Here is a 24,711-nt window from a genome sequence, read left to right as displayed (position 1 = left end):
GCCCGCGCACACACACGACGCAGACCTCGCACGCTCCCCACCCGGCGCGCGCGCCTGCCGCCCGGCACCCGCACACCCGTGCCCGCCCCGGGCCCCACCTTGAGCTGCAGCACCAGGTCCATGCGGTACTTGCACAGGGGGCTAATGTCGTTGAGGATGAGCGCGGTGATGATGTCTATGCCGTTGGACTCGTGCGTCACGATGCAGCTCTGGCGAAGGCGGCGGGCGCCGCGGGGCCTCAGGCTCGCCCCAGCCCCCGCCGCCCCTCCCCGCCCCCCGCCGCCGCGCCCGCTCACCTGGTTCTCGTGGCAGGGGCCCTGGCAGTACTCGGTGAGGGTCTCCAGCGTCTGGATGACGAGGCCCACGTTGTCCTCGTTGATGTAGAGCCCCAGCAGCCCCAGGCCCCCCGTGGTGCTGCCACACATGATGTCCAGGAACTGCAGCGTCTCACACACCAGGTTGTAGTTGGTCTTGTTGTTCTGGCAGCGCAGGAAGTTCTGCGGGGCACGGAAGGGGTGACGCCGGGGCCGCCCGGGGCCCGCGATCCCGCGGGGGGAGGGGGGGTCGCCCACCTGCAGGTCCCGGTTGTGGTTCTCGCAGAGCAGCTGCAGGAAGCGCAGGATGGGCTGCATGATGAGCACGGCCGTGCCCATCTCGTTGCTCTGCGCCCGCTCGCCCACCTCGCGCCCCCGCCGGGGGCCCAGCGAGCAGCGGGACAGAGAGCCAGGCGTGGAGAAGGAGGCCAGGCGATCTGCGGGGAGGCGGGCGGAGCTGCGGCGGCTGGGAGCGGCCCTCCCCTGCCCTCGGCACCCCCCCCGCCCCCGGGGACCCCGCTGAAGTCATCACGTCCCTCCTCCTCCGCTCGACCCCCCGCCGTAGCCCCCGGTGCCCCGTGAGCCCCGCCCCTCGCCCTCCGCAACCGCCCACCACCGCGCTCTCTGACCTTTGGCCGCAGGGCCCGCCGGCTCGCGGTCCTCCCGGGGCTGGCTGCCCAGGTCACTCATGTTGACGGTGACCGTGGACTTGGTCTCCTGCTGGGCCCGCTTCATGCGGTCGTGCAGCACCTTGAAGAAGCGCTCTGACTTCTTGTCGCTGGTCATCAGGTTGTAGAAGGATTTCTAGAGGCGGAGGAGGCAGCCTTAGCACGGGGCCCAGCTCCCTGTGCGGCGGGGACAAGGACAGGGCAGAGACGGGCCCCGACACACACCCAAACCAGACTGAGGCTGGGAGGGACGGAGGCCCCCGTGCCCTGCGGCGAGGGCAGGCGGGGCTGTCACCGTGACGTGGGCGCTGACAGGCCTCCTCGCCAGCCCTGCGCCTGCCCCGCGCCGGCTCCCGCGCCCCGGCCGCGGCTCCCTCTCAAGTCTCCATCCCTCCCCTGCTCGAGCACCTGCAGGGCCACCATCTCACCCCCAGGAGAGCCTCGCGGTGGCCGGCTGCCTCCCTGGCCCCGCGTCCCACCGGCTCCCTCCCTGGCCCCATCACCCCCGCCCCCTGCCCCGGCTGCCTCCTCTGCCCCACATGCTCTCCCCCGACGCATCCACGTGGCTCCCTTCCTCCGGGGGCCCGTTCAAACGATGTCCTTTCAGGTCGCCCCGATTACGCCCTTAGGGACAGCCCCGTCCCCAGCACACCCGAAGCCCTCGCCTGCCGGATCACATCCGCCATGCACCCTGTCTCACGGGAATTATCTTTAACAGCCGCCGGCCCCACTGGGGCGAAAGACCCCGGGGACACAGCGCGCTCTTCACTGCAGACCCCCCGGTGCCCGGAATGGGGCCGGGCATCGAACGAACGAATGAGGAACGAATGGATGAGAAAGCAACCAGAGAGGAAGAAGGGGGCACCAAGGCTGCGGAGGACGCGAAGAGGAAGGACGGGGGCCTGAGACGGGCTGAGAGTGGGCAGCCGAGCGGGGCACAGGCCGGCGGGGACGCGGCGGCCGAGGGCGGGCGCCCACCTGGATCTCGGTGTTGCCGCCATCCAGCAGGCAGATGGCCAGGCCGATGCTCTCCTGGAAGATCTTCTCGTGCTTCGTGCTCGTGATGAGCTCGCACACCAGCCGGGTGGCGCCCTCCTTGTCCAGCCGGCACTGGGTGGCCATGATGGCCGACCAGTCCTGGTCCGCGCCTGTGGGGGGAGCACGCGCTGGCAGGGGGCGGGGGCGGGGGGCCCGGGCCGAGAGGCCGCGGTGGGGGGAGGGGGGCGGCACTGACCAGCACCTGTGGGGTCCGGGAGGTCCCCCCGCGAGCTGGACTTGCGGCTTTGGAGGTAGTTTTGTAGCAGCATCTTGCGCAGCTGGTTGCCCTGGGGGGAGACGCATGTGAGGCCCTGGGTGGACGCGTCCCGACCCCGCACGGCGCCCCCACCACCCCCGGCTCCGGCTGCCCGGGCACTCACCCGGTCCCCGTACTTGGCCTTCTTGAGCAGCATCTGCTGCAGCGTCTGCAGCACCTTGATGCACAGCTTCTCCTCCGACTCCATGAGGTCCTTGGTGTGCTGGATCAGCCTGGGGCGCGGGCAGGGGGCGCACTCAGGGCAGCCCCCCGCCGCTGCTGCTCTGGGGCCCAGCCGCCGCCCCTCCACGGGCAGGAACACCCCCAGGCCCTCCAGGCCCAGCACGCCCCCCCGGCCCGCCCCCTGCCCTCCCCCCGGGTGGGCACGGCGCTCACTTGGACAGGAAGCCCCCGCTCTCGCAGCGCAGGAAGGCCTCGCTGCCCTCCAAGAAGAGCAGCTCGGGCCAGTGCAGGACATCCACCAGCACCGACAGCTCGGCCTGCACCAGGGGCTTCAGCCGCTCCTCCAGGGCCGTGATGATGTCCTGCGGTGGGCGGCCCGGGGGGCAGCGGGGGCTGGGCTGCGTGCTCCCTTCAAGCGCCCGGCACAGGCTGCCCAGAGCCCAGGCCAGGGAGGGGGCAGGGCTGAGGCCGGGGAGGGGGCCCTGGCGTGCTGCCGAGGCGCCCCGGATGCACAGGACTGCCCCCCACGTGGCACGCGGTCCGCTCCGAGCCCCTGGGGGGACGCCCCGCCTCCCTCCAGCCCCCCAGCCCTCCGTGGGACTTCTGCTCTCCTGACAGCGCCTCTCCACCGCCAACAGCAAGGGGGTGCCTAAATCAGGAGCGAGGGGTGGTCCGACCCCTGCCCCCCTAGCTGGCCCTGGCTCCCCCCGCAGTGACCCTCTCGATCCCCGGCCCCAGGCAGAGGGGAGGTGCTGACCAGCCCCGTCCTGGGAAGACGGGGCAGCCCAGGCAGGGACACCCCCGCAGGGGCCACCCACCTGCAGCTTCTCGATGATGTTCTTGTAGTCCCACTGGTTGGCGGTGGGGGTGACGCGGGGGAAGGCCCGCGGGGCGGCCTTGTAGCTGGAGGCGCTGCGCTGGGCGCCCACGCCGCTGGCCCCGCTGCTCAGCAGCGAGTTGAGGTGGGCGTCCAAGTCCAGGGGCAGCAGGATGGCCCGGCCCTTGGCTGGGGTGGGGGGAGAGGCCGAGGCTGCTGGGGGCTGCCTGCAGCCGGGGGCTCAGCCAGCCAGAGGGGCCGGCTCAGGGCTGGCACTGGGGCCGGCTGAGCCCGACGAGGGACGGGGCGCGAGGACCCCCACCCCGGCCTCCACTGGAGGTGCTCAGGGGCCTGTTTCTCCTTTTTGGGTAAAACGAAGTGGTCCCTGCCTCTGGGTTCCATCCTCGCTCCACTCTGACCCCTGCCCTCTCCCCTTCCCCAGCTCTCCCTAACCAGCCACAGGTCTCCCCGCTGCCTGGAAACCATGTACAAGTACAAAAAAACAGAACCCTGGTTAGAGAGCGCCACAAGCTCCCCCCTCTGGAAAAGTGATGCAGGAGAAAACCACTTCCCTCCATCTCAGATGCCAGTGGGCTGCACAGAAGGACTTCCGGAGAACCAGCGAGGAGCAGGTGCTGGTGGGTCTCGGGGCACGGGGAGGGGGCCGCGGCCCTGGCGCACTCACCCACCATGGCGAGGGTGCGGATGCAGGCTTCCACGGAGCTCCTGTGCTGCTGCTGCAGCCACGGGCACTCGAGCAGCCGGGCGGTGCACTGCAGCAGCTGGACCACGAGCGCGTGGTGCGTCTGCAAGAGGCACATGACCCGCGGATGCAGCCCAGCCCTCCCCGGGCAGCCCCGGGGCCGTGACTGCGGCTCGCTGAGAGCAGACCTGGGCAGAGGGTCAGGGCCCCCACCGGGCCTTAGGGCCGGTTGGAAAGAGCTGGCCCCTTTCCTCTCAGCAGTGCGCCACCTGCCCAGCTGCGCACGGCAGCCCTGGGAGGGACCCCACGCCCAAGGCGCACAGCCCTGCTGCTGCCCTTTAAAAAAGCTCAAGCTGATTCAGTGTTGTGAGCAGGGGATGGGTTTACCCGGTGCAAGAACCGAAAGGTGGGCTTTGGGAAGCCTTGCCCCCACCGCATCCCCATCGTCCCCATCCCCCACACCCCACCAGGGGCTGACGGGAGGTGGGGAAAGCTGAGTCCCGTGTTCCCAGAGGGGCCTGGCGGGGCAGGGCGAACACGGGTGACAAAAGAAGTCCACCCTTGCCGGGAGGATGGGCGCCAACGTCTTCCTCGCGCTCTCGGAGGCGCTATCCCCACCCCTCCCGGCTCCTCCACCTGGGTTTCGTGTCTGTCCTTCCGGTGTTCCTTTCTGATCTGGGCAGGGACGCGGGGTCCTTCCTCGAGGGAAGCCCCCTCCACCGCGTTCAAGGGGGGGCTCCGGGCCTGCGCAGCGGCAAGCCTGGGAATCTGGGAGTGGACTGAAGGCCGTGGTCTCGCAGGGATTCGAGTTAGACCAGAGCTCTTGCTCTCACGCAGATCAAGTAGGGCCTGTGATCAACCAGCCAACGCAGAGGCCTCCGCCAGCCGGCCATTCCGACTACCGCTTTGGGCCTGCTGCCCATGATGGAAATTACGCCCGCTTTGCCTGGGGCAATTAAGTGCTGCCACCTGTCCCCCGCCATCCCAAGATCCATCGCACCCACTGAATTTAGGAAATCCTATCTGATGGCACAGTGCCCACGTTAATTCCTGACCCACAGAAACCGTGGGACAATACATTGGAGGAAGGTGTATTTGTTACACAGCTTTGATAACTAACATGCTCGTGTATCCTTCTGCTGCTTCTTTACGCAATACAAGCGAATACGAATACACGTTCTGATCTTGCCCCTTCCCTACACACGTCAGCCTCCCGGGCTGGCGAGCAGCAGCACTCACCTGCAGGGAGGTGCTGTTCTCCGAGAACGGCGAGCTGAAGAAGGCGCTGATGGTGTCCAGCACGACGGTCAGCACGTACTTCTCCAGCGTGGGGTCCGCCAGGCGCTTCTCACGCTTACTGCAGACCTGGGGCCGGAGAGGGAGATGCCTGGTGACCTGACGCCGGGGTGGCGCCCCTGCGGCCCCGCGTCCGCCCCCGCAGGGCCAGACCTGAGCCATGTCCAGGGTGAAGCTCTCGAAGAGCGTCCAGATGTGGTTGCTGGTGTAGATCTCCTTCATCTCCACCTCCGTGTCCACGTAGCAGTGGTTCACGAAGTTCACGTAGGCCATTTTCACCTGGGCAGCCAGCACACGCGCTCGGGCTCCCGCTCCGCGCCCCCGGCCGCCCGCGCCCCTGCCCGCCCGGGGACCCGCCCGGCACGCACCTCCGTGATGCAGTCCTCGTGCGTCACCACGGACACCACGTCCTCCAGGGGCAGCAGGGAGGTGCACTTGATCTCGGTGTAGACGTTCTTGCCCTCGGCACAGGCGGCCAGCAGGTCCACCAGGGAGATGTGGTACATGAGGGGGCTGTGGTCCTCCACGCCGTCGCGGGCGGCCTTCATCATGGCCAGCAGGTGCGCCAGCGAGGCCTTGTCGTTGTAGAACACCACCACGTCGTCGCCCGCGTTGGTCAGCTGCGGGTGGCGCGCGCGTGAGGCCCCTCGCGCCCTCCTCCCGCGCACGCCAGCCGCCCGGCGCTCGCTCCTGCCTGCATTTCTGGGGCTCCCCGGCCCTCCGCCCCCGGGGATGCCGGCCCCTCGACCGGGAAGTCCCCCCTTCTCCCCTACGGCAAGGGAACCGCTTGGGCTGTCTCAGGGTGGCCTCCTCCAGGAAGCCCTCTCTGGTCCCACCCTGCCCGGCTCACCCCTTCCCTCCCCTGTGCTCCTACAGCCTGTAACTCAAACCCTCGCGGCACGCACGCTGCGACGGCATTAGTCGTAGCAGAAGGATCGCACCAGTGAATGACGAACTGATAAGACTGTACTTCCACGGCTCATTTCTACAGTCGGTTACTAGAGCAGGTTCTCTGGCTAATGATCTGAAGGTTGGCGTTCCTCGACACTCCAGGACGTGGCGTCTCGTTGCTTACGTCCCTAATCTCCTTCCAGCATTTGCTCCTTTCCCCTCTACACCGCAAGATGCTCAAGGGGAGACCCAGCCTCAGCCTTCATGCCTTCAAGAGGCAAGAGTTCATTGAGGAACTACTATGCGCCCGACGCTGGGGCTCCAGCCACCCAGCTGAGCCCCCCAGGCCTAACCGCCCTCGGCATGTTGTGGATGCTTCGAGACTTTTAAATAAACGACGACGAGTCATAAGTGAAGGACCGAGTGCTGGGGTTCTCCCAGGCCTGGGGTCTGATTCCAGGCCCCCCTGCCCAAGTTCTACTGGGCCCCCATTTGAGTTCTGTTCGCCCGCAGCCTGAGTTCTCCCGGACCCGCAGCCTGAGTTCTCCCTCTCGGGTGCCCCAGGACCCACCACCCAAGTTCCTCCTCCTGTGCCCTCCCGTCCCCCCGCCAGGCCCAGCACAGGGCTCCCGGGGACCCCCAGGCCCTCACCTCGGTCATGATCATGTCCTGGCACTTCTTGACGTACTTGCCCTCGGCCTTGATGACGGTGTGCAGGAAGTCCAGGTACTGCACGTGGCGCCCGTGGGTGGCCAGCAGGTGCACGAAGTGCTGCAGCACGGGCTCGCTGATCTCGGAGCACAGCTGGTAGTTGTTCAGGAAGATGTGCTGCATGGTCTCCGCCTCCAGGAGCTGGTGGGGGGGGCGGCATCAGAGGGGGGACCCGGGCCCCGCCCCTGCCTTCCCGGGTGCCCCCGCCCTCGCGCACCCCGGGCGTGAGGAAGAGGTGCAGGTGCTTGTGCAGCAGGGCCTGGTTGCCCGCGTTCCCCGCACAGAACTTCTGCAGGAACTGGTGCGTGTAGCGCAGGATCTCAATCATCTTGGCATCGCCCTGGGTACAGAGGAGGGCAGAGGGTGCTGGGTGACACCGGAGGCAGGCAGGGTGGGGCGGCCCCCAGGTCAGGAGGCAGAGACGCAAGGGGGCTCACAGGCCCGAGGCCGAGGGGGGACCCCGGGCTGAGAGGCGGCAAGCAAGGGTCAAGGTCAGCATCTCGGGCCTATCAAGGTGAGAGGAAGCAGAGGACGGCGCCAGGGGCCAGTGTGGCGGCGGGCGGGAAGGCGCGGTGAGGGCTGGCCTAGGGTCAGGGATGGAAATCAGGGCTCAGGGCGGGGTGAGACCGGAGCTGAACTGGCGTGCAGTCAAGGAGGGGCTAAGGGCAGATGGGGTCATGGGAGTCCCTAGGAAGGGGGCTCGGGGGCAAAGACTGCGACGGGCGGAGACGATCGCAGTCAGGCTGGCGTGTGTGGAACAGATGCTGGGGTCAGATCAAGGTCAGGGTGAGGCTGGGATCAGGTCAAGGTTGAAGTGGATCAAGACAAGGGGCCGAGGGTCAAAGGTGGAGACGACACCCAGCCTGGACTCAGGGGTGTCTGGGGACAGGTCGAGGTTAAAGGTCAGGGTGAGGCTGGGTTCATCGGCAGAGGGGCTGGAGATCGGCTTGGGTCACGTCAGGGTGAGGCCGGCCTTGGGTCAGAGGTCAGGGGTCAGGGGTCAGGGCCGGGCCGGCGGCAGCGGCACCTTGTCGTAGGGGATCTGCAGCAGGTCCAGCATGACCTTGTGGGCGTCCATGTTCTTGAGCAGCCGCTGCTGCTTCTTCCTCATCTGCTCCCCGATGCCGCACATCTTGTTGAGCCGCTCCAGGATCTAGGGGGGCAGAGGGGTGAGCCCGGGACCCCTTCCCTCCCCCCCGAGCCCACCAGAGCCGGGTCCCAGCGGACATGGGGGACAGGAAGGGGGAAAGGCTGCTGAATCAGGTCATCAGAACAAGACGGGGAGCCCCACACACCCCAACTCCACCCATAGAAACAGGCACAACGAGCTGTGAAGGGGCACTTGCTAAATTCCTTCTGCTTTACAATAACCCCAGCTGGACCCCGGCGGGCCTGTTTTTAGGGCGCAGGAAAAGCCGGAAGAAGGGGAGGTGGAGGCGGCCGGCTGACCCCGCCCCCCGCGCACGGCGCCCACTCACGCCCTTGACGATCTGGTAGTTCTCGCTGCTCTTCTCCCCAGGGGGCTGCAGAAAGCCGTCCTCATCCGTGGGCCGCTGGGGGCAGAGGCCGGGGTCAGCGGGCCCCCCCGGGCGCCCCGCCCCGCCCCCCCGCGGCCGCACTCACCTCCTTCTTGTCCTTGGCGGCCCCCGCCTCGCCCTCCTCGCCCTTGCCGCTGCCCTTCTTGTCCACCCACAGCTCCGACTTCTCCACCATGGTCCGCAGCCGGTCCAGCTCTGACTTGATCACCTTGTAGTTCTCCACATCCTGGGCCGAGATCAGCAGCTGCACCTGCAGGACATGGTCGGGGCTGCCTGGTGAGCACCCCCAGGGCCGCCGCCTCTGACAGCTCCAAGCGCCGTCCGTCCCGGGGCCTCCACTCCTGGAGTCGCCCCACCTCCACCCTGTTCCTCTCCCCAAAGCCAAATCCTACTGACGGCCCTGCCACAAGGCCACCTCCTCCAGGAAGCCTTCCCTGAGGGCCACAGGCCACCCTGCACTCCCCACCCGCCCGAGCTGCCACGTTACCAGGCTCTGTGACTCACTGACGCATGCCACGTGCTGCCGTCGCCTACCACTCACCAGTCTCCAAACAGGCAGGGCCAAGCACTGGGGCATCCCTGAACGCGGCTGCCAAAGGGACCTGCGCCCTGAGGCCCCACCCAAGTCTCACTCCCACCTTACTCTGGGTCTGTGGGCAGGGGCTGAGGCCCCCTGCACCTTGACGTGCCCCCTCTGGCAAATGGGAATGAGAGCAGTAACCGCGTTGTCAGGGCTCCAAGAGGATCCCGTAGGGTAGTCTGAGTACAGTGCTCGGTGCCCAGGATGCAACAGGCACTCACTAAACACCAGTCCCGAGAGAAACGGACCCTGCGGCAACAAAGCCCAGCAGGGGAACGGATGCGGCTCAGGCAGTTGGGCACCTGCTGCCCACACGGGAGGGCCCGGGTTCGGTCCCCGGTGCCCCGTAAAAACAAAAACCCCAATTCAGGGAAGCAGACGTGGCTCAGTGGTTGAGCCGGCTTCCCACACGAGGTCCCAGGTTCAATCCCCAGCCTGGGTACCTAAAAAAAAACAAAACAAAAAACCCCAGTTGCCCTTAGTGAGGGCTGCCCACACGCCAGGTGGGATTTGGAGCCTTAAGGCCGGCGCACTGCGTGGAGCTTGCAAACTGTAAAGCGCAGTCCCCACCAGAACTCAGTCTAGGCCGCGCCAGGCACTGACGTAGCTGAGAGGAGACGAAGGCGTCCAAGACGCGGTCCTCGCCTTGAAGGCGCTCACCGAGGCTGAGAAACCTCGCCCCTCCCGGAGCCGGGCGCACCCGCAGCACTGGCCCTGCGTGGCCTGGCGGCCTTGTCTGCTCGGAGCAGGGACGGGGCCCCGGGCCTCCCCGCCTCCCGCGGGCCAGGCGGGGTAGCACCTGCTTGAAGGATGGCCTTCTGGGAGCAGGGACGAGGCCCAGGCCTCCCGCCTCCCGGGGGCCAGCGGCACCTGCTTGAAGCATGGCCTCCTGGGAACAGGGACGGGGCCCCGGGCCTCCCCACCTCCCGGGGGCCGGGGGCACCTGCTTGAAGCATGGCCTCCTGGGAGCAGGGACGGGGCCCTGGGCCTCCCCGCCTCCCGGGGCCCGGGGGCACCTGCTTGAAGCATGGCCTCCTGGGAGCAGGGACGGGGCCCCGGGCCTCCCCGCCTCCCGGGGGCCAGGGGCACATGCTTGAAGGTGTGCATGGCCTCCTGGGAGCAGGGACGGGCTGGGGGGGGGCACCTGCTTGAAGGTGTGCATGGCCTCCTGGGAGCAGGGACGGGCTGGGGGGGCACCTGCTTGAAGGTGTGCATGGCCTCCTGGGAGCAGGGACGGGCTGGGGGGGCACCTGCTTGAAGGTGTGCATGGCCTCCTGGCGCTGGCTGAAGTGCTTGAAGAGCAGCTGCAGGGCGCCCGAGACCAGCGGCGCGTAGTCGTGCATGGTGAGGTGGATGAGCACGCGCAGGAAGGTGCGGCCTGCCCTCGTCGTCCACCTCCAGCATGCTGCTCGTCTTCTCTGCGGGCGCCGAGAGCCGCTCCCTGAGCCCCGAGGGACCCACGTCCCCACGGAGCTCCCGGCACAGACAAACCCCCGCAGGGGCCCTGGGACGTGGGGTCCTCAGAGGGGGCGTCCAGGATGGGCGTCGGACCGCAAGCAGAGGTGGGGCAAACCACGCCTTGAATCTCTGACCCAGATACCCCACTTCCTCGATAGGGAGGGGGCGCGAGCGCCGCGGGGATGACTCCGTCACCCCTGGAGATCCCAGATGTCGCAGAAACCGCGCAGGAGCACTTACGCTCCCACGTGTGCGGAAGGGGCAGGACTGGGGGCACTGGCGGCGGTCGGTCATGGGCACGAACCTGTCCCTTCAAATCTGGTGCTCCCCCTAAGGGTTTCACGGCTGTATCTCGACGCCCTCGGCCTCCTCTCTAACCTCCTGTGCTCTCTCTTGTGAATTTTATGACGGGATTCCAAGGCTTTACCCGGCGCCCAAGGCATGGCACAGCCGGCCTACTGGGTACCCTGCCCCGCTTGCTCAGCACTCTGGCATCAGCCCCGGGGTCCGCGCCGGGCCCCCGTCACCTCCCCGCCGTGGTGGGACGGGGGTGTTCTCCCAGCCACTTGACCCAGGTCCTGCGGCAGAGGCCCGGGGCAGGGCGGCAGGGCACGGCCGGGTGGCCCCTACACCATGGGGCCGGCCCCAGCCTGGGGAAACCCATGCCGTCCCAAGAGGGGTCCCTGCGGGGTGGGCACCCCCACTCTCCCAGCACCCCCAACCTGCTCACCCCCACTCCAAACATGGCCTCCGCCTGCTCGCCGATGCGGTCCAGGTTCATGTTGGCAGCTGCGGGCAGAGGGGGACGGTGGGGGCGGGAAGAGGGGCAGCAGCGTGGCCCAGACCACCCTCCCTGCACTGGCCCGGGGCGGCCGCTCCGCCTCCCATCCCGCCCCCGCCTGCCTCCCCATTCCCGCCCCCGCCTGCCTCCCATCCTCCGCCTGCCTCCCCATCCGCCCCCGCCTGCACTCCCATCCCACCCCTCCCCCCTGCACTCCCACCCCATCCCCGCCTGCCTCCCCATCCCACCCCCGCCTGCCTCCCCATCCCACCCCCGCCTGCACTCCCATCCCACCCCCGCCTGCCCCATCCACCCCCGCCTGCCTCCCCATCCCACCCCGCCTGCACTCCCATCCCACCCCTGCCTGCCTCCCATCCCTGCCTGCCTCCCATCCCACCCCCCGCCTGCACTCCCATCCCACCCCCGCCTGCCTCCCCATCCCTCCACCCGCCTGCACTCCCATCCCACCCCTGCCTGCCTCCCATCCCTGCCTGCCTCCATCCCACCCCCGCCTGCACTCCCATCCCACCCCCGCCTGCACCCCATCCGCTGCCTCCTCCATCCCACCCCCGCCTGCACTCCATCCCACCCCCGCCTGCCTCCCACCCGCCCCTGCCTCCCCATCCCACCCCCGCCTGCCTCCCCATCCCACCCCCGCCTGCACTCCCCATCCCACCCCCGTCTGCACTCCCATCCCACCCCCGACTGCCTCCCCCATCCCACCCCCGCCTGCCACTCCCATCCCACCCCCCGCCTGTACTCCCCATCCCACCCCCCGCCTGCTCTCCCCATCCACCGCTGCACTCCATCCCCCCGCCTGCCTCCCCATCTCACCCCCGCCTGCCCCCATCCCACCCCCGCCTGCACTCCCCATCCCACCCCCGCCTGCCTCCCCATCCCACCCCTGCCTCGCCCTCCCTAGGGGGTTTCCAGGACACAACACCCCGGGCTGCGAGTCAGGTAGCTCTGACCGACCGCGTGACCTTGGGCAAGTCCCGGCCCCTCTGCAGGCCTGTTCCCCCCCTAAGAAAATGGAGGGAACGCTCCCTGCCTTAACCCCTCACTGTGGCGGTTCAGCGAAACAGTGGAGGGGAAATCTCTGCAGACTGGAAAACTCCGACCCCAGGGTGCCCCCCAGCCCCCACCCACTGCTGTGTGTCCCTGGGCCAGTCACACAGCCCCTCTGAGCCTCCTCCTCCGCGGCGAGCAGGGGAGGGCGGGGCTCACTGGTGGAGTCGAAGGCGGGCGCCGTGCCGTCTGCGCCGCTGTCCTGCATGGGGAACACCTCCACGAACTCCTTCTTGAAGACCGACAGCAGGTAGGACAGGCGGTAGTCCAGGCGGACGCTGAGGATGAACTGGGGGCGAGGGCGGGTGAGGCGCGGAGGCCGGGCGCCCCTCCTGCCCCAGGATGCCGCGAGGTCCCAGCCACGCGCTGGAGACCCGCCCCCGGCCCTGGGACCGGGAGTGGTACGTGGGGACGAGGTGGCGCCCCGCACCGGCCCGGCCCCTAACCCAGGCGTGGCCGACGGCAGAGGACATGAGGCTCCCAGGGGCAGAGGCCGACTCGCCCTCCCGCCAGCCCTGCCGCACGGGGGGAGGGGACACTGAGACCTGTGAGTGGAGCGGGAGGGGCCGCTGGGGGGTGCGCACACAGGGCGTGCAGATGCCCCTGGGGGGCTCGGGGCCTCTGGCTCACCCCAGGGCGAGACAGCCGGCCACCGCGGAGCCTTCCAGCACCAGCAGCCGCGACGCGCCGGGGTTCGCCCTGCCCGGCTCCCCCGCCGCCCACCGCGACGCGCCAGGGTTCGCCCTGCCCGGGCTCCCCGCCGCGATGTGCCATGGTTCGCCCTGCCCGGGACCCCCACCGCGATGTGCCAGGGTTTGCCCTGCCCGGGTCCCCCGCTGCGATGTGCCATGGTTCGCCCTGCCCGGGTTCCCCGCCGCGATGTGCCATGGTTCGCCCTGCCCGGAATCCCCGCCGCGATGTGCCAGGGTTTGCCCTGCCCGGGTCCCCCGCTGCGATGTGCCATGGTTCGCCCTGCCCAGGTCCCGCGCCGCCCGCCGTGATGCACTGGGGATCACCCTGCCCGGGTCCCCCGCCGCGACATGCTGGGGTTCCCCCTGCCCGGGTGCCCCGCCACCCCCTGCCATGACGCACTGGGGTTCACCCTGCCCGGGTCCCCCACCACTCGCCATGATGTGCCAGGGTTCGCCCTGCCCGGGTCCCCCGCCGCCCGCCATGATGTGCCAGGGTTCGCCCTGCCCGGGTCCCCCGCCGCCCACCGCGTGGCCCAGCCACCTGCAGGATCTCCAGGATCTTCAGCTTGGTCTCCATCACCACGATGTCCTCGTTCTCCCCGAACTTGCTGCGGTCCAGCGGCTCGGCGGAGGCGGCGGGCAGGCTGGGCGCGCTGAAGACGGACTGCTTGCGGCTCAGCACCATGGTGGACATCATGTGGCCCACGCCCTGGATGGACCTGCGCACGTTCTTGCCTGCGGGGCGGGGGCAGGAGGGGGTCGCGGGGGTCCCGGGCAGGCAGAGCACGCACCCCCTGCCTGTCGGCTGCAGGCAGAGCCGCGCTGAGAGAGGGCCGGGGGGCTTGAAGCCACATCTGGGGAGAGGCTGGAGGACCAAGGGTATTTATACGGGGCATCAGGGAAATCCTTGGTGGCTCGGAGCATGGAGGGGTGGGGGCACGCCGGGGGCACTGAATCCCAGGGCCAGTCTCTAGGTGCCTCTTGTTTAGAGGGCTTTGGGCCGCCCCCACGGGCTATTGCCCCGTCCTCCCTGATAACCTGGCTCTGTCTCTCCTCTCAGACTGTAGGACCGCGACAGCAGGGCCGTCCCCTCCATCTGACTGGGGAGGTCCCCTCTCCCTCCTCCCTCATTATCTCCCCCAGGGGCCAGCAGTCCTGGAAGAAAGCTCCCTGGGACCCAGGGTCTCCACGCCCCACGCAGGGTCCGCCCTCTCCCCCCTCCTGAGCTGCCCTCCCGCAGCCGAGCCAGGAGGCGGGGTGCACAGATGGCTGCTCGCGGGGACATGCCCCACGGAGGGGCTGGGGGCCCCACACCCGCCTCACCGCTCGAGTCCTCGTAGGCCTGCAGCAGGGCCGGGGGACCTTGCACGCAGTCGATGATGCCGAGCAGTGTGCGCGTGAGCCGCAGCAGCTCGCTGAAGCTGTAGAAGCCGAAGTAGATGAGGTTGTGCGCCAGGCTGACCACCTGCGGGAGGGGGCGGGGCCAGGTGAGGGTGGGGCCCGGGCCGAATGAGGGCGGGGCCTAGGAGGGTGGGGCCAGGGTGGGACTCAGGGAGGGCAGTGCTGAATGAGGGTGGGGCCCAGAGGTGGGGCCGGATGAGGGCGGGGTCTGGTGGAGCTAGGGAGGGCAGTGCTGAATGAGGGCGGGGCCTGGGAGGGCGGGGAAAGGGGTGGGGCCAGGAAGGGACTCAGGGAGAGCAGTGCCAAATGAGGGCAGGGCCCAGAGGTGGGTGGGGCCTGGAAGGGCGGGGCCAGGGCGGGGCTCAGGGAAGGCGGTGCCAAACGAGGGCAGGGCCCAGAGGTGGGTGGGGCCTGGAAGGGCGGGGCCAGGATGGGGCTCAGGGAGGGCAGTGCCAAATGAGGGCAGGGCCCAGAGGCGGGTGGGGCCTGGAAGGGCGGGGCCAGGATGGGGCTCAGGGAGGGCGGTGCCAAATGAGGGCAGGGCCCAGAGGTGGGTGGGGCCTGGAAGGGCGGGGCCAGGGTGGGGCTCAGGGAGGGCGGTGCCAGATGAGGGCGGGGCCCAGGGGTGGGGCCAGGGAGGGCAGGGGCCTGGGGAGGGTGGGCCCCAGGGGGCAGGACCCAGGAGGGTGGTGTGGGGGAGGATGGACTCAGGAGGGCGGGGCCAAATGGGGCAGGGCCCAGGGGCGGGGCCGAATGCGGGTGGGGCCTGGGGCGGGGCCACGTGGACACAGGCCCCAGGGCTGCTCACCCACGTGGGTTACTCAGAGAGGGCACCTGCCAGGGTCCTGTGCCCCAGATCTCAGCTGATGGGGTGAGCGGGTGTGAGGGAGGCAGCCCCCTCCCGGGGGTCAGAACAGGGTCTGCGTGACTGGGGGCCCCGAGGGCGTGGAGACCCCACGGCGCAGCCCCGGGGCGGGCGGAGTCTGGGTGCGGGCAGCCGAGCGCGCCCGCGGCCCACCTCGAAGGTGAGCTTGTTCTTCTCCTCGTTGGCGAAGGGCACGGCCTCGCTGACCACGTTGTTGAGGTAGTCCTCCACGAACTCCATGGTGCTGGCAAACTTGTTCTTCTTGTCGTCCCGGGAGGCGTTGAGGTTGGAATCGTAGCTGGGGCGGGGCGGGCAGGCATGAGGGTCCCGCGCCCCGGCCGCGGCGCCTACCCCAGCTGTGCCCCCCCGTCCCCTGCCCGTCTCACTCCTTGATGGTGATGGCTGTGGGGATCTCGGTCCAGAGGCGGGCGAACTTGACGGGCGTGACCAGCTCCTGGGGGTCGCGGTCCACGTGCACGTGCAGCATGAGGTGGCAGAAGGAGGCGCGCAGGTCGAAGGGCAGCATCTCGTCCGCCATGCACAGGAAGATCAGGTCCACGCCCAGCTGCTGGGAGATCTCGTCGATGGCCAGGTACTGCCGGTCCAGGCACATGCGGGCAAAGAGCTTCAGCTGGTACCTGCGGGCGGGCGGGCGTGAGGGTGGGCGGGCGGGGCTGGGGCTGCGAGGGCTCAGGGCTGGGTCTGTTGAGGACTGGATAAGGTGGCAGAGGGAGTAGGCCCAGTCCCACCCCAGCCGCTGAGGCGCAAGGGGCACCACTCTGCGCCAGAGGCCAAAGGAGAACAGGCCGTGTGGCTGAGGAGCCGCAAGGACGCTGTGCTGGCCCCGGCAGGGCAGGTCTTTATGAAGGAAGCCGGGAAGAGGGGCAAGGGGTGGCAGGGGTGAGAGACAAGGGGTGGCTGGGGCCCGGGGCCAGGGGCGGCAGAGGCAAGGGGCACCTGAGTGAAGGCTGTTGAGACCAGAGCAGAAAGGTGAGGAGGTGAGGACTAGCCCCAGGTGGGGGCAAGACAGGGAAGGGGCCGGAGGTCCAGCCGGGGGTGCCAGGGGTGAGGCTTTGGGGAGAGCTGTAAAGGGAGGATGTGGGAAACTGCTTTGCGCCCGCGGTGCCTGCCCTTGGCCTCCCCCCAGGCCCGGCGCCTGCCTGCCACAGGCCCAGTGTCAGCGGCGGCTCCGCCCTTCCTGGCGGCGTCACCTCGGGCAGGTCCCTCACCTTCCCGTGTTGTGCAGTGAGGACATGTGGGTCCCCACCCCCTCGGGTGGGTGGGGTGCTGGGAGCAGCGCCCGCACAGGCCAGGCACTGAACAGACGCCCCCGGGGCTGTTTTAAAAGCACGCGCATGGAGGCTGGTTTGGATTCCCTCAAGCCCGGATGCCCGGCGAGCCTGGCTCCAAGGGCGCCCGGTGCCCTCTGGGGTGGCCAGTCGGCCCCCACCTGTCCCCCGCTGGGCCAAGGCTGCGTGGCGGGGAGTGAAGGCGGGCTCGGTGGGAGAGCCCAGGAGGGCCGGGAAGGGGGCGGGGAGTGGCACCTGTAGTAGCTGAGCACGTTCTCGTCATGGGCATTGCCCGCGCGCGCCTCCTGGGCCAGCTGCCGCACGCTCTTCTCGTGGTGCTCGTTATTCTTGTCGGTCCAGGTGAGCCACACTTCCTCCTCCGAGTACTCGATGCTCAGGTACTCGTGGGACTGGGCCATCTCCTTCACGGGCCGGAGCCTGCAGGCCGGCGCCCATCACACGGAGCCAGAGGCCGGGCCCACCCCCCAACCTCGCCTCCCTGGGGTGCCGCTGCTACCCTCCGGGGAGCACCCATCTCTTCAAGGGCAGGGTCCTCGGCCCCTTCTGCTCCACGCCCTCTCCCACCCCCACCCCCAGAGTGCCAGGCCGGGCACTCGGCAAGCGCTGGGTTCCCACGTGCAGGGAGCAGGGCCGCCCCCGGCCGCCCGCACCCCAGGCGGGCCCCAGCGCGGCAGGAGGCGGCGGCGCGGGGGCTCACTCGGTGCGGATGAGGATGTCGCTGTTCTTGGGGTCCAGCACGCACTTGCAGATGAGCTCCTGGGTGACGGGGATGGCGATGTGGTTGGACACGCACAGGTCGGACAGGTAGTCCAGGAACCTGTGGTGGGGAGCGCGGGGCGCGCAGGAGGCTCAGGGGCCGGCGGCGCAGGTGACGAGACCCGCCGCCCCGCGCCCCGCCGGCGGCCCCAGCCTCCCGGCCACCAGCCTGCGGCCCCTTCCCGGGGTGAGAGGGGCTGCCAGCGAGGGGTGGGCCCCGGGCCATCCCCCAGGGCAGGGGGGAGGCTGGACGAGGCCCGGGTCAGAGCGAAGGGCAGGAGTGAAATCCATTCTTAACGCTGGGTTCGGTCAGGCCCTGGCCGTGGCCCCGGAGGAGGGCCTCGGGGTCTCCGGGCACACCCGCCCTGGCTGGGGCCGAGTCTGGAAAGCGCTCCGGGAAGTGGCCGCATTAGACAGCCCGCAGCAGCAGGCCGGGCCCCTGGGCGGGGGGGGGGGGAGGCCCCACCTGGGCTCCCGGTTCTTGCGCACGAGGCTGACGAAGGTCTCCACCTCCGTCTTGGTGATGTGCTTCTCCAGGAGCTTGCGGTTGTTGTGCAGCAGCGCCGTAATGGTGTCCTCCGCCAGGATGTCGTAGCCGATCTGCGACTGCATCATCCCGAACTGCTTGGCGATGTGCTCCTGGGGGCGGGCGGCCGGGGGTCACGGGGAGCCCCAGGAGGGCGCCCCTCAGAGCACCGCCCCTGAGCCCCAAGACGGGGGCCCGGCTGGGGCAGGGAACCCCGCCCTGGAAACGGGGAGGTCTGGGAGAGGAAGAGTGGGTTTACATCACAGGATTATTTCACTCCTGATCTGCCTGCCCTAAGAGTGAAACTTCCACACGGCAGGGACCTCGACTGTTTCTGTCTGGCAGGACTGGCTACGCAATTTGGGGGATTCGGAGCAAAATGAACAGTGGGGGGAGCAGATGTAGCTCAGGGGTTCAGCAGCTGCTTCCCACGTACGAGGTCCCGGGTTCAATCCCCAGTACCTCCTTAAAAAAAAAAAAAATAGTGGGACCCTTGTTTAAAACTGACTGTGATTTCAGGATGGTGACGGCAGAGCATTAAACCAAGCAGAAGCCCTACTGACTCACCCCGCTGTCTGGGCCCCTCCCTACACCCCCAATGCCTAAACCAGTGCCTGGCACACAGCGTGCAGGCCTTGCTAAAAAGCTGCTGAATGAATGAATGAGAGGGTTCAGGAGCAGGCGAGGGGGTGGGGCGCCCGGGCCCGCCGTTTTGTTTTTGTTTTTTTTTTAATTTATTTCTTTACTTCTCCCCACCCCCTTGTTGTTTGCATTTGCTGTGCCCGTCTGTTGTGGGGCCATCTTCCTTTTAGGAGGCACCGGGAACTGAACCCAGCCTTCCTGTGTGGTAGGCGGGAGCTCGACTGTGTGAGCACCCCCCCACACCTGGTTCTTGCGGTAGTCGTCCTGGGAGTGCCGCAGCACCCGGTAGCAGAGGCGGAACATGTGCTGGTAGGGGGCGTTCTTCTGGTCCGACAGCTCCTCCAGCCGCACCAGGGGGCCCTCGCCGCCCTTGTCACGGAACGGGGCCTTCAGGATGCCGAAGATCTGGGGGAGCAGGGAGAGTGAGGAGGGGTCCCCCACTCCTGCCTGCCCATAGCCCTAAGTACCCAGGGCCCCCGAGCCCCACTGGCTCTGCCCAGAGCCCTGGGCTCCCGCCCCAGCCCTAGCCCCGACTCCCGGCTGGATCCCAGTGCCGACCCCCGCCCACCCCTCCCAATGACGGCGCTCATCCCAGCTCAGGTCCTGGGCCGCGCTTGGGCGCCAGGGCGAGAGCACAGCCTCACGACGACTCGTGGCCTGATACTAAGAAAAGGCAGGGCCGGTGTGGCCAGGGCTCAGGACACGAGCCACAACCCCGCCTCGCAGAAAAACAAGGTGTATGTAGCCAAAAAAAACCTCAACAGGCCGAGAGGGGCTGAGCACAAAAACCGTTCCAGAACCAAGACCAAAGAGACATGACAGCTGAACAGAATGAGAGAGGGACACGATAAAACTGGGGCAGAAAGCATTGAAAACAGCATTTAAGTCACCAGTTCCACACCCGGGCATCCAGCCCCGGCCAACGCGCCCGCTCCCCGCGCGCCTGCCCCTGGCCCACACGCCTGCCCACGGCAGGGCCCGCGCGCCCACACCCCACACCACCCACGGCAGGGCCCACGCGCCCGCCCCCCGCGCCACCCACGGTAGGGCCCACACGCCCGCCCCCCACGGCCCCCGGGCCCACGTGCCCGCCCCTGCGGCCCCGGCCCGCGCGCACCTGCTTGAGGATGCTCTGCTCCCTCATCAGCTTCTGCCACCCCCCGCGGCCCCGGCCCGCGCGCACCTGCTTGAGGATGCTCTGCTCCCTCATCAGCTTCTGCCACCCCCCGCGGCCCCGGCCCGCGCACACCTGCTTGAGGATGCTCTGCTCCCTCATCAGCTTCTGCCGCTCGCGGTTCGGCTTGGTGACCGTGACGTCCAGCACGTTCTGCCCGTTGTTGGGGACGTCGCTGACAAAGAACACCAGGTCCTCCAGCAGCTGGATGACAAACCTGGGCGAGGGGACGGCAGGGATGATGAGCGGGAGGCCCCAGCCCGGACGCCCCGGGACCCGCCCCGCACGTGGCCCTGGGGGCAACAGCCCCTCCCAAGGCACAGCCCCAACGGAGTCGCCCAAAGCACACGTCCAGCGCCGTGCCTCAGCCTCCCTCCCGTGGAGCACACCCCACGTCCCACCCAGCCTGGCCTCCAAAGTGCCCCCAAGGCAAAGAATCTCCAAGTACTGCAAGCTGTGGAAAAGAGCTCCTCAGCACACACAGGGTGTTTGGTGTGAAGGGAGGGGCCTGCACGTCCCGACTTGGCCACTGACTAGCTGTGTGACTCTGGGCAAGCCCCTTAACCTCTCTGAGCCGCCGTCCCATCATCATGAGAGGAGGGTAACGAGGCTCGGCCACTGGACTGGTTCCGGGAGGACGTGAGCAGTGAGGCGGGCTCCCCATTCTAGAGGCCTGGTCACCTCCACCGCCCCCCCCCAGCCCCGGGCTGCCCCGGCCTCTGCCCCGCGACCCCCTCATTCGGGAAAGGCAGTGCCAGGCGGGCAAGGCCCCCGCGCCCACCTGCGGTCGTTCTGGCTGATGAAGCCCTCGTTGAGCTTCTCCACGGCGCTGGCCAGCAGGGAGCTGGCGTCGTTGGCGAAGTCCAGGTCCCGGATCTCAGACACGGGCACTGACACGATGGCGAAGGCCTCCTTGTCCTCCTTGGTGGGGCAGGTGCCCAGCTGCGGGGACAGCGGTCAGCAGGGGTCAGCAGGGCCCCGGGGCCCCCCCGCCCCGCCCGCCGCGTCCACCACGCCCGCACCATGAGCCGGATGGGCCGCTCCTCCTCCACGTCGATGGGCACGTTGGTGCTCTGGATCCACGTGTTGGTGCACAGGTGCCGCAGCCGCACGTAGGAGTTCCTGCGGGGCGCAGTGCGTCCTCACCGCCCGCCCTCCCCACCCGCCTTTCCCCGCAGCGTCCTCACCGCCTGCCCTTCCCCGCAGCGCGTCCTCACTGCCTCCCGCCTGCCCTTCCTCACAGCCTCACCTCTTCCACCGGACTGAACGCCCTCAGGCCCCCCAGACCCCTTCAGGGGGAGGAGCCCAAGCCCGAGAAGGGCCCCCAGACCTCCCCCAGCCACCACTGGAACCGCCCGCCTTATTCGGGAACCCAAAACACTCCAAAAACCAAAGCGTGTTTGCAGACAAGGGACCAAAGCCCTTCGGGCACATTAGGCTTTTTTTCAGACCACTTATTGCTTTTAGCACCAAGATATATACGTTCACAGCAGAAATACACACGCCTTTATGAAATAGGTTACCTCTTTAAAACGAAACACAGTCTAAATTCCAAAATGCATCTGGCCCCAAGAATTGAGGTGAGGGCTTCGGGCCCTAAATGACTCAAGCCACTCTCCCTGCGTCCCTGCTGATGGTAAACTCGCTACTCCCCCTTTACAGGGGGGAAACCAAGACAGAGTGGCGCAGTGACCTGCCTGAGCCACGTGGCTCGTGCACGCTGACGCCTGGGCCACACCCAGGAGCTTTCTTGCGGTCGGCTTCTAGAATCTCCTGGGACCCTGAAGGTCGGGGACTCGCCTCCTCCCCCCGTGTGGCCTGCCCGTGCCGCCAGGCCCTGGACCGGCGGCCTGCGCTCGAGCGCGCAGAGCGACGGGGACCACCGCCCACCAGTACTGCCGGAGAGGCGGCGCCCGGTAGAGGGGCTGGGGGGGGTGGGCGGGGAGGCCGGGGACGGGGTGTCGGCGGCCCGGCCCCCCGCGCACACCCACCTGGGCACGAAGGAGTCGGTCTTCTGCAGCGTGGTGGGGTCCAGCTCGAAGAGGGACGCGATGTCGCTGCCGTGGGGCACAGCCACCAGGCGGTACTTGATCTTCTCCCCAGCGTTCCTGCGGCCCGCGCGGCCCGGCGCCCCCTGGGGTGAGACCCCAGGTCAGGCGGGAGCGCCCCTCCTCCCAGCCCCCCTGAAACCACCCGGGATCCCACCAAAGGGCCCAGGGTTCCGTGGGGGGCCCCGGTCCCCTGCTTTGCTCCTCACCGATCCGGCCGCCTTGGGGTCCGCGGCGTCACCCTTGTAGCTGGGGTTCTCCTGGACAGAGACACGAGGGGGGAGGGGGGGCGAGACACTGGGCCACCCACCTCCAATGAGGCCCTCCTAGGCCCCCTGCTGCCCACCCCAAGGCCCTCATCACTCTTGGGGAGCCACCAGTGGGACCCCCCTTTCACAGCCCCTACGGGTAGACCCACAAATGAACACACAAATACACCAACACACACGCCTGTCCCAACACGCACACGCCCGTGACAGACACCCATGTGAACTGAAGTCCCACAGGGCCGGGGACTTCGTTCACCGCTGGATCCCCAGAGCCCAGAGGCGTGCCTGGCACATAGTGGGTGCACAGGAACGATGTGCAGGCTTACTTGCGCCAGCACGCTTATTTGGTAATATTCGTTAAACAAACGCACGAGTGCACACCGGCCGGGGTACCGGCGCCTGTGCGTGCAGCGGCGTGGGCGCATGCACGCCCACAGGTTGCACCCCACACGTGCACACGCAGGGCCCGAGCTCCCACGCGCCGTCCACCTCCCGCTCACCTCGGCGGCCAGGTAGTTGCCGGTGGCCAGGTGCTTGAAGCGGTACAGGCCGTTCCAGTGGCCCGCTCCCCCACGGCAGGGGTCGTGGTGCACGACCTGGGGTGGGGTGCAGGGGTGAGGCAGGAAGGAGACGGGCTGGCGGGTGGGGGGGGGCTGTCCCCGGGAGACACCCCTCCAGGAGGCCCGGAGGCCGGGCTGGGTGAGGGCCCGGCCCCTCCCTGGTGCCTTGGCCCCCAACGGGGCTCACGGAGGAGGTGGACGGGGAAAGGAGGGGTGGGGCGGGGGAGAAGGGCCCAGGGCTCTGACCTCCACCTCCCAGAGGGCGTTGGAGCTGGTGGCCGAGGTGGCGGACTGGCGCAGCGTGGTGCGCAGGAACACCTGCAGCTTGCCCTTGTACTCGTCGCACGTCAGGAACTTCTCCTGCTCCGCGTGGAACAGCCGCACCACGTCTCCCTGCCGGCGGGGGTGTGCTCAGGGCCCACGCGGCCCCCCCAGGCCCCTCCCAGCCCCAGGCCGGCCCCCGCGTGCCCCTGCCAGAACCCACCAGCGGAGGGTGAGCCGCGAGCCGGGCCTCCCGGAGGGCGGCCACGCCGGGGCCAGCCCCTTGGCCGGGCACTCTGCCCACGGCCCTCGTCCCAGGCCCGAAATCCAGGCCCTCCAGGCGGCCCCACGTTCAATGGGGGCACCTCGAGAAATGGGGGCGCCTCGAGAAGTTCCGCCTGGCCCCCGAAGGCCCATCTCGAGCCGCCAGTCCATGCAGGCTGCAGCGCTCCCCTCCTCGGGGTCCCCAGGACCTCCCCTAGGGTCCCTCCTGCTCTGAACATCACTGCTTTCCCACCAGCCTGGAGCCGCTGGGGACAGGGCTGTGGCCCGCGCGCCTCTGTGGCTCCTGGCTCTGCACTCGCGGGCTACGTGACCTTGGCAAAGTCCCTGAACGTCTCTGAGCCTGTTTCCTTTTCTGAGAAGTGGGAGCACCAGGAGCTCCCTTGCAGAAATTCTGAGGATGGTGGCAATATGTCCAGAGCAGTCAGACTGCCCACTGCCCACAAGCCAACCGGCGTGCGGGGCGCTGCCCACGGCCTTCCTCACCTGGTCCTCACCCCGGCCCTCTGGGGTACACACATTTGCCCCGTCTTCTGGTGGAGAGACTCTAGCAGAGAAGGTAATGTGCCCAGGCTCACATAGCGGTGGCAAAGTGGGAGGGGGCTCTGGGCAGCGGCTCTGGCCCACACCCTAATCTCTGCAGCGCCCTTCCTCCCGCAGCCAGCCTGCTGCCAGCGGCCCGGCACACGGCAGCCACCGCTCGGGCACCGCCGACGGCATTACATCTTCCCTGTAAACCACGCACGGCGCCTCACACCAAGTGCCAGTCAGCATCTGCAGAACTGGTGCATGAGTAAACGAACAAATGGATGGATGAGTGGCTGGCTGGCTGGATGAATAAATGGATGGATGGATGGATGGATGGATAAGTAGATGAATGAATGGATGAGTGGATGGATGGATGGATAAGTGGATAGATGAATAAATGAATGGATGAGTGGATGGATGGATGAGTGAATGAAGGAATGGATGAGTCAATGAATGGACAGATGGATGGATGAGTGGATGAGAGAATGGAGGGATGGGTGGATGGACAGATGGATGGATGAATATACACACACTGGGTCAGGCACTAAGACAGAGAGCCTAGCTACTTTTGTGCCCAGTACCGAGTGAAAGCAAGGAGGAGGTGGACTTTGCATGCACAAGTCTCTCTCCCGATTGCCTGGCTCTAACGGTGGACCTCGGGCAGCTTCACCGGAAGCCACCCCGGCAGCACCGTGGGATTTGGACAGGTGACGTTTCATTCTCTAAGTGCTGCACAACTCAGGGAGGGCCTCCAGGAGATGACGCCCGGGCTGGACCTTGACTGTTGTGTGGATGAGGGACAGGGTTAAGAGTGGGAGAAGGATCTGGACAGACCTCGGGGGGCAGGGAAGAGCCCAGAGATGGGGGGACTAGGGGAGTGGGGCAGAGTGAGGCTGGGCAGAGGGCTGGGCTGGGGGGACAGGAAAGTCTGGCAGAGCAGCCTGACGGGGGAGGAGGGCAAAGGGAGCTGCAGCGGGCCTCTGAGCAGGGGTGGGGGGCGTAGGCACGGGGCTCCTGCACGGCCAGGCATGCCTGCCTCTCCCCTAGCTGAGAAGCCCCACCCTCTGCCACCCCCCACGTCTGCCCCACACAGGG

General features: G+C 68.1%; 1 protein-coding gene and 1 long non-coding RNA gene across 2 annotated transcripts in view; one reads left to right on the top strand and one right to left on the bottom strand.

Moving 5' to 3' along the window:
* Positions 1–24,711, bottom strand: part of ITPR3 (inositol 1,4,5-trisphosphate receptor type 3) — a 65,185-nt gene that overhangs the window by 9,680 nt on the left and 30,794 nt on the right. Inside the window, 37 exon segments of the mRNA XM_058306576.2 lie at positions 99–209; positions 297–497; positions 573–751; positions 944–1,118; positions 1,961–2,130; positions 2,217–2,307; positions 2,401–2,509; positions 2,673–2,821; positions 3,278–3,465; positions 3,962–4,082; positions 5,219–5,344; positions 5,429–5,554; positions 5,644–5,895; positions 6,818–7,018; positions 7,095–7,217; positions 7,905–8,030; positions 8,356–8,430; positions 8,501–8,665; positions 10,246–10,374; positions 10,376–10,411; positions 11,184–11,242; positions 12,462–12,591; positions 13,536–13,729; positions 14,318–14,459; positions 15,414–15,558; positions 15,647–15,898; positions 16,805–16,987; positions 17,268–17,387; positions 17,793–17,965; positions 18,738–18,899; positions 19,744–19,885; positions 20,450–20,610; positions 20,691–20,790; positions 21,660–21,802; positions 21,926–21,976; positions 22,486–22,581; positions 22,792–22,938. Of these exon segments, the coding sequence (XP_058162559.1) occupies positions 99–209; positions 297–497; positions 573–751; positions 944–1,118; positions 1,961–2,130; positions 2,217–2,307; positions 2,401–2,509; positions 2,673–2,821; positions 3,278–3,465; positions 3,962–4,082; positions 5,219–5,344; positions 5,429–5,554; positions 5,644–5,895; positions 6,818–7,018; positions 7,095–7,217; positions 7,905–8,030; positions 8,356–8,430; positions 8,501–8,665; positions 10,246–10,374; positions 10,376–10,411; positions 11,184–11,242; positions 12,462–12,591; positions 13,536–13,729; positions 14,318–14,459; positions 15,414–15,558; positions 15,647–15,898; positions 16,805–16,987; positions 17,268–17,387; positions 17,793–17,965; positions 18,738–18,899; positions 19,744–19,885; positions 20,450–20,610; positions 20,691–20,790; positions 21,660–21,802; positions 21,926–21,976; positions 22,486–22,581; positions 22,792–22,938 (5,253 nt within the window).
* LOC139439969 (uncharacterized) lies at positions 3,460–6,582 on the top strand. Its single transcript, XR_011650037.1, has 2 exons — positions 3,460–3,908; positions 4,817–6,582. It is a non-coding gene; the product is annotated as an uncharacterized lncRNA (long non-coding RNA).

The sequence above is a fragment of the Dasypus novemcinctus genome, chromosome 11, assembly GCF_030445035.2.
Source record: "Dasypus novemcinctus isolate mDasNov1 chromosome 11, mDasNov1.1.hap2, whole genome shotgun sequence".
NCBI classification, from domain to species: domain Eukaryota; kingdom Metazoa; phylum Chordata; class Mammalia; order Cingulata; family Dasypodidae; genus Dasypus; species Dasypus novemcinctus.
This window is presented reverse-complemented; position numbering and strand designations above follow the sequence as displayed.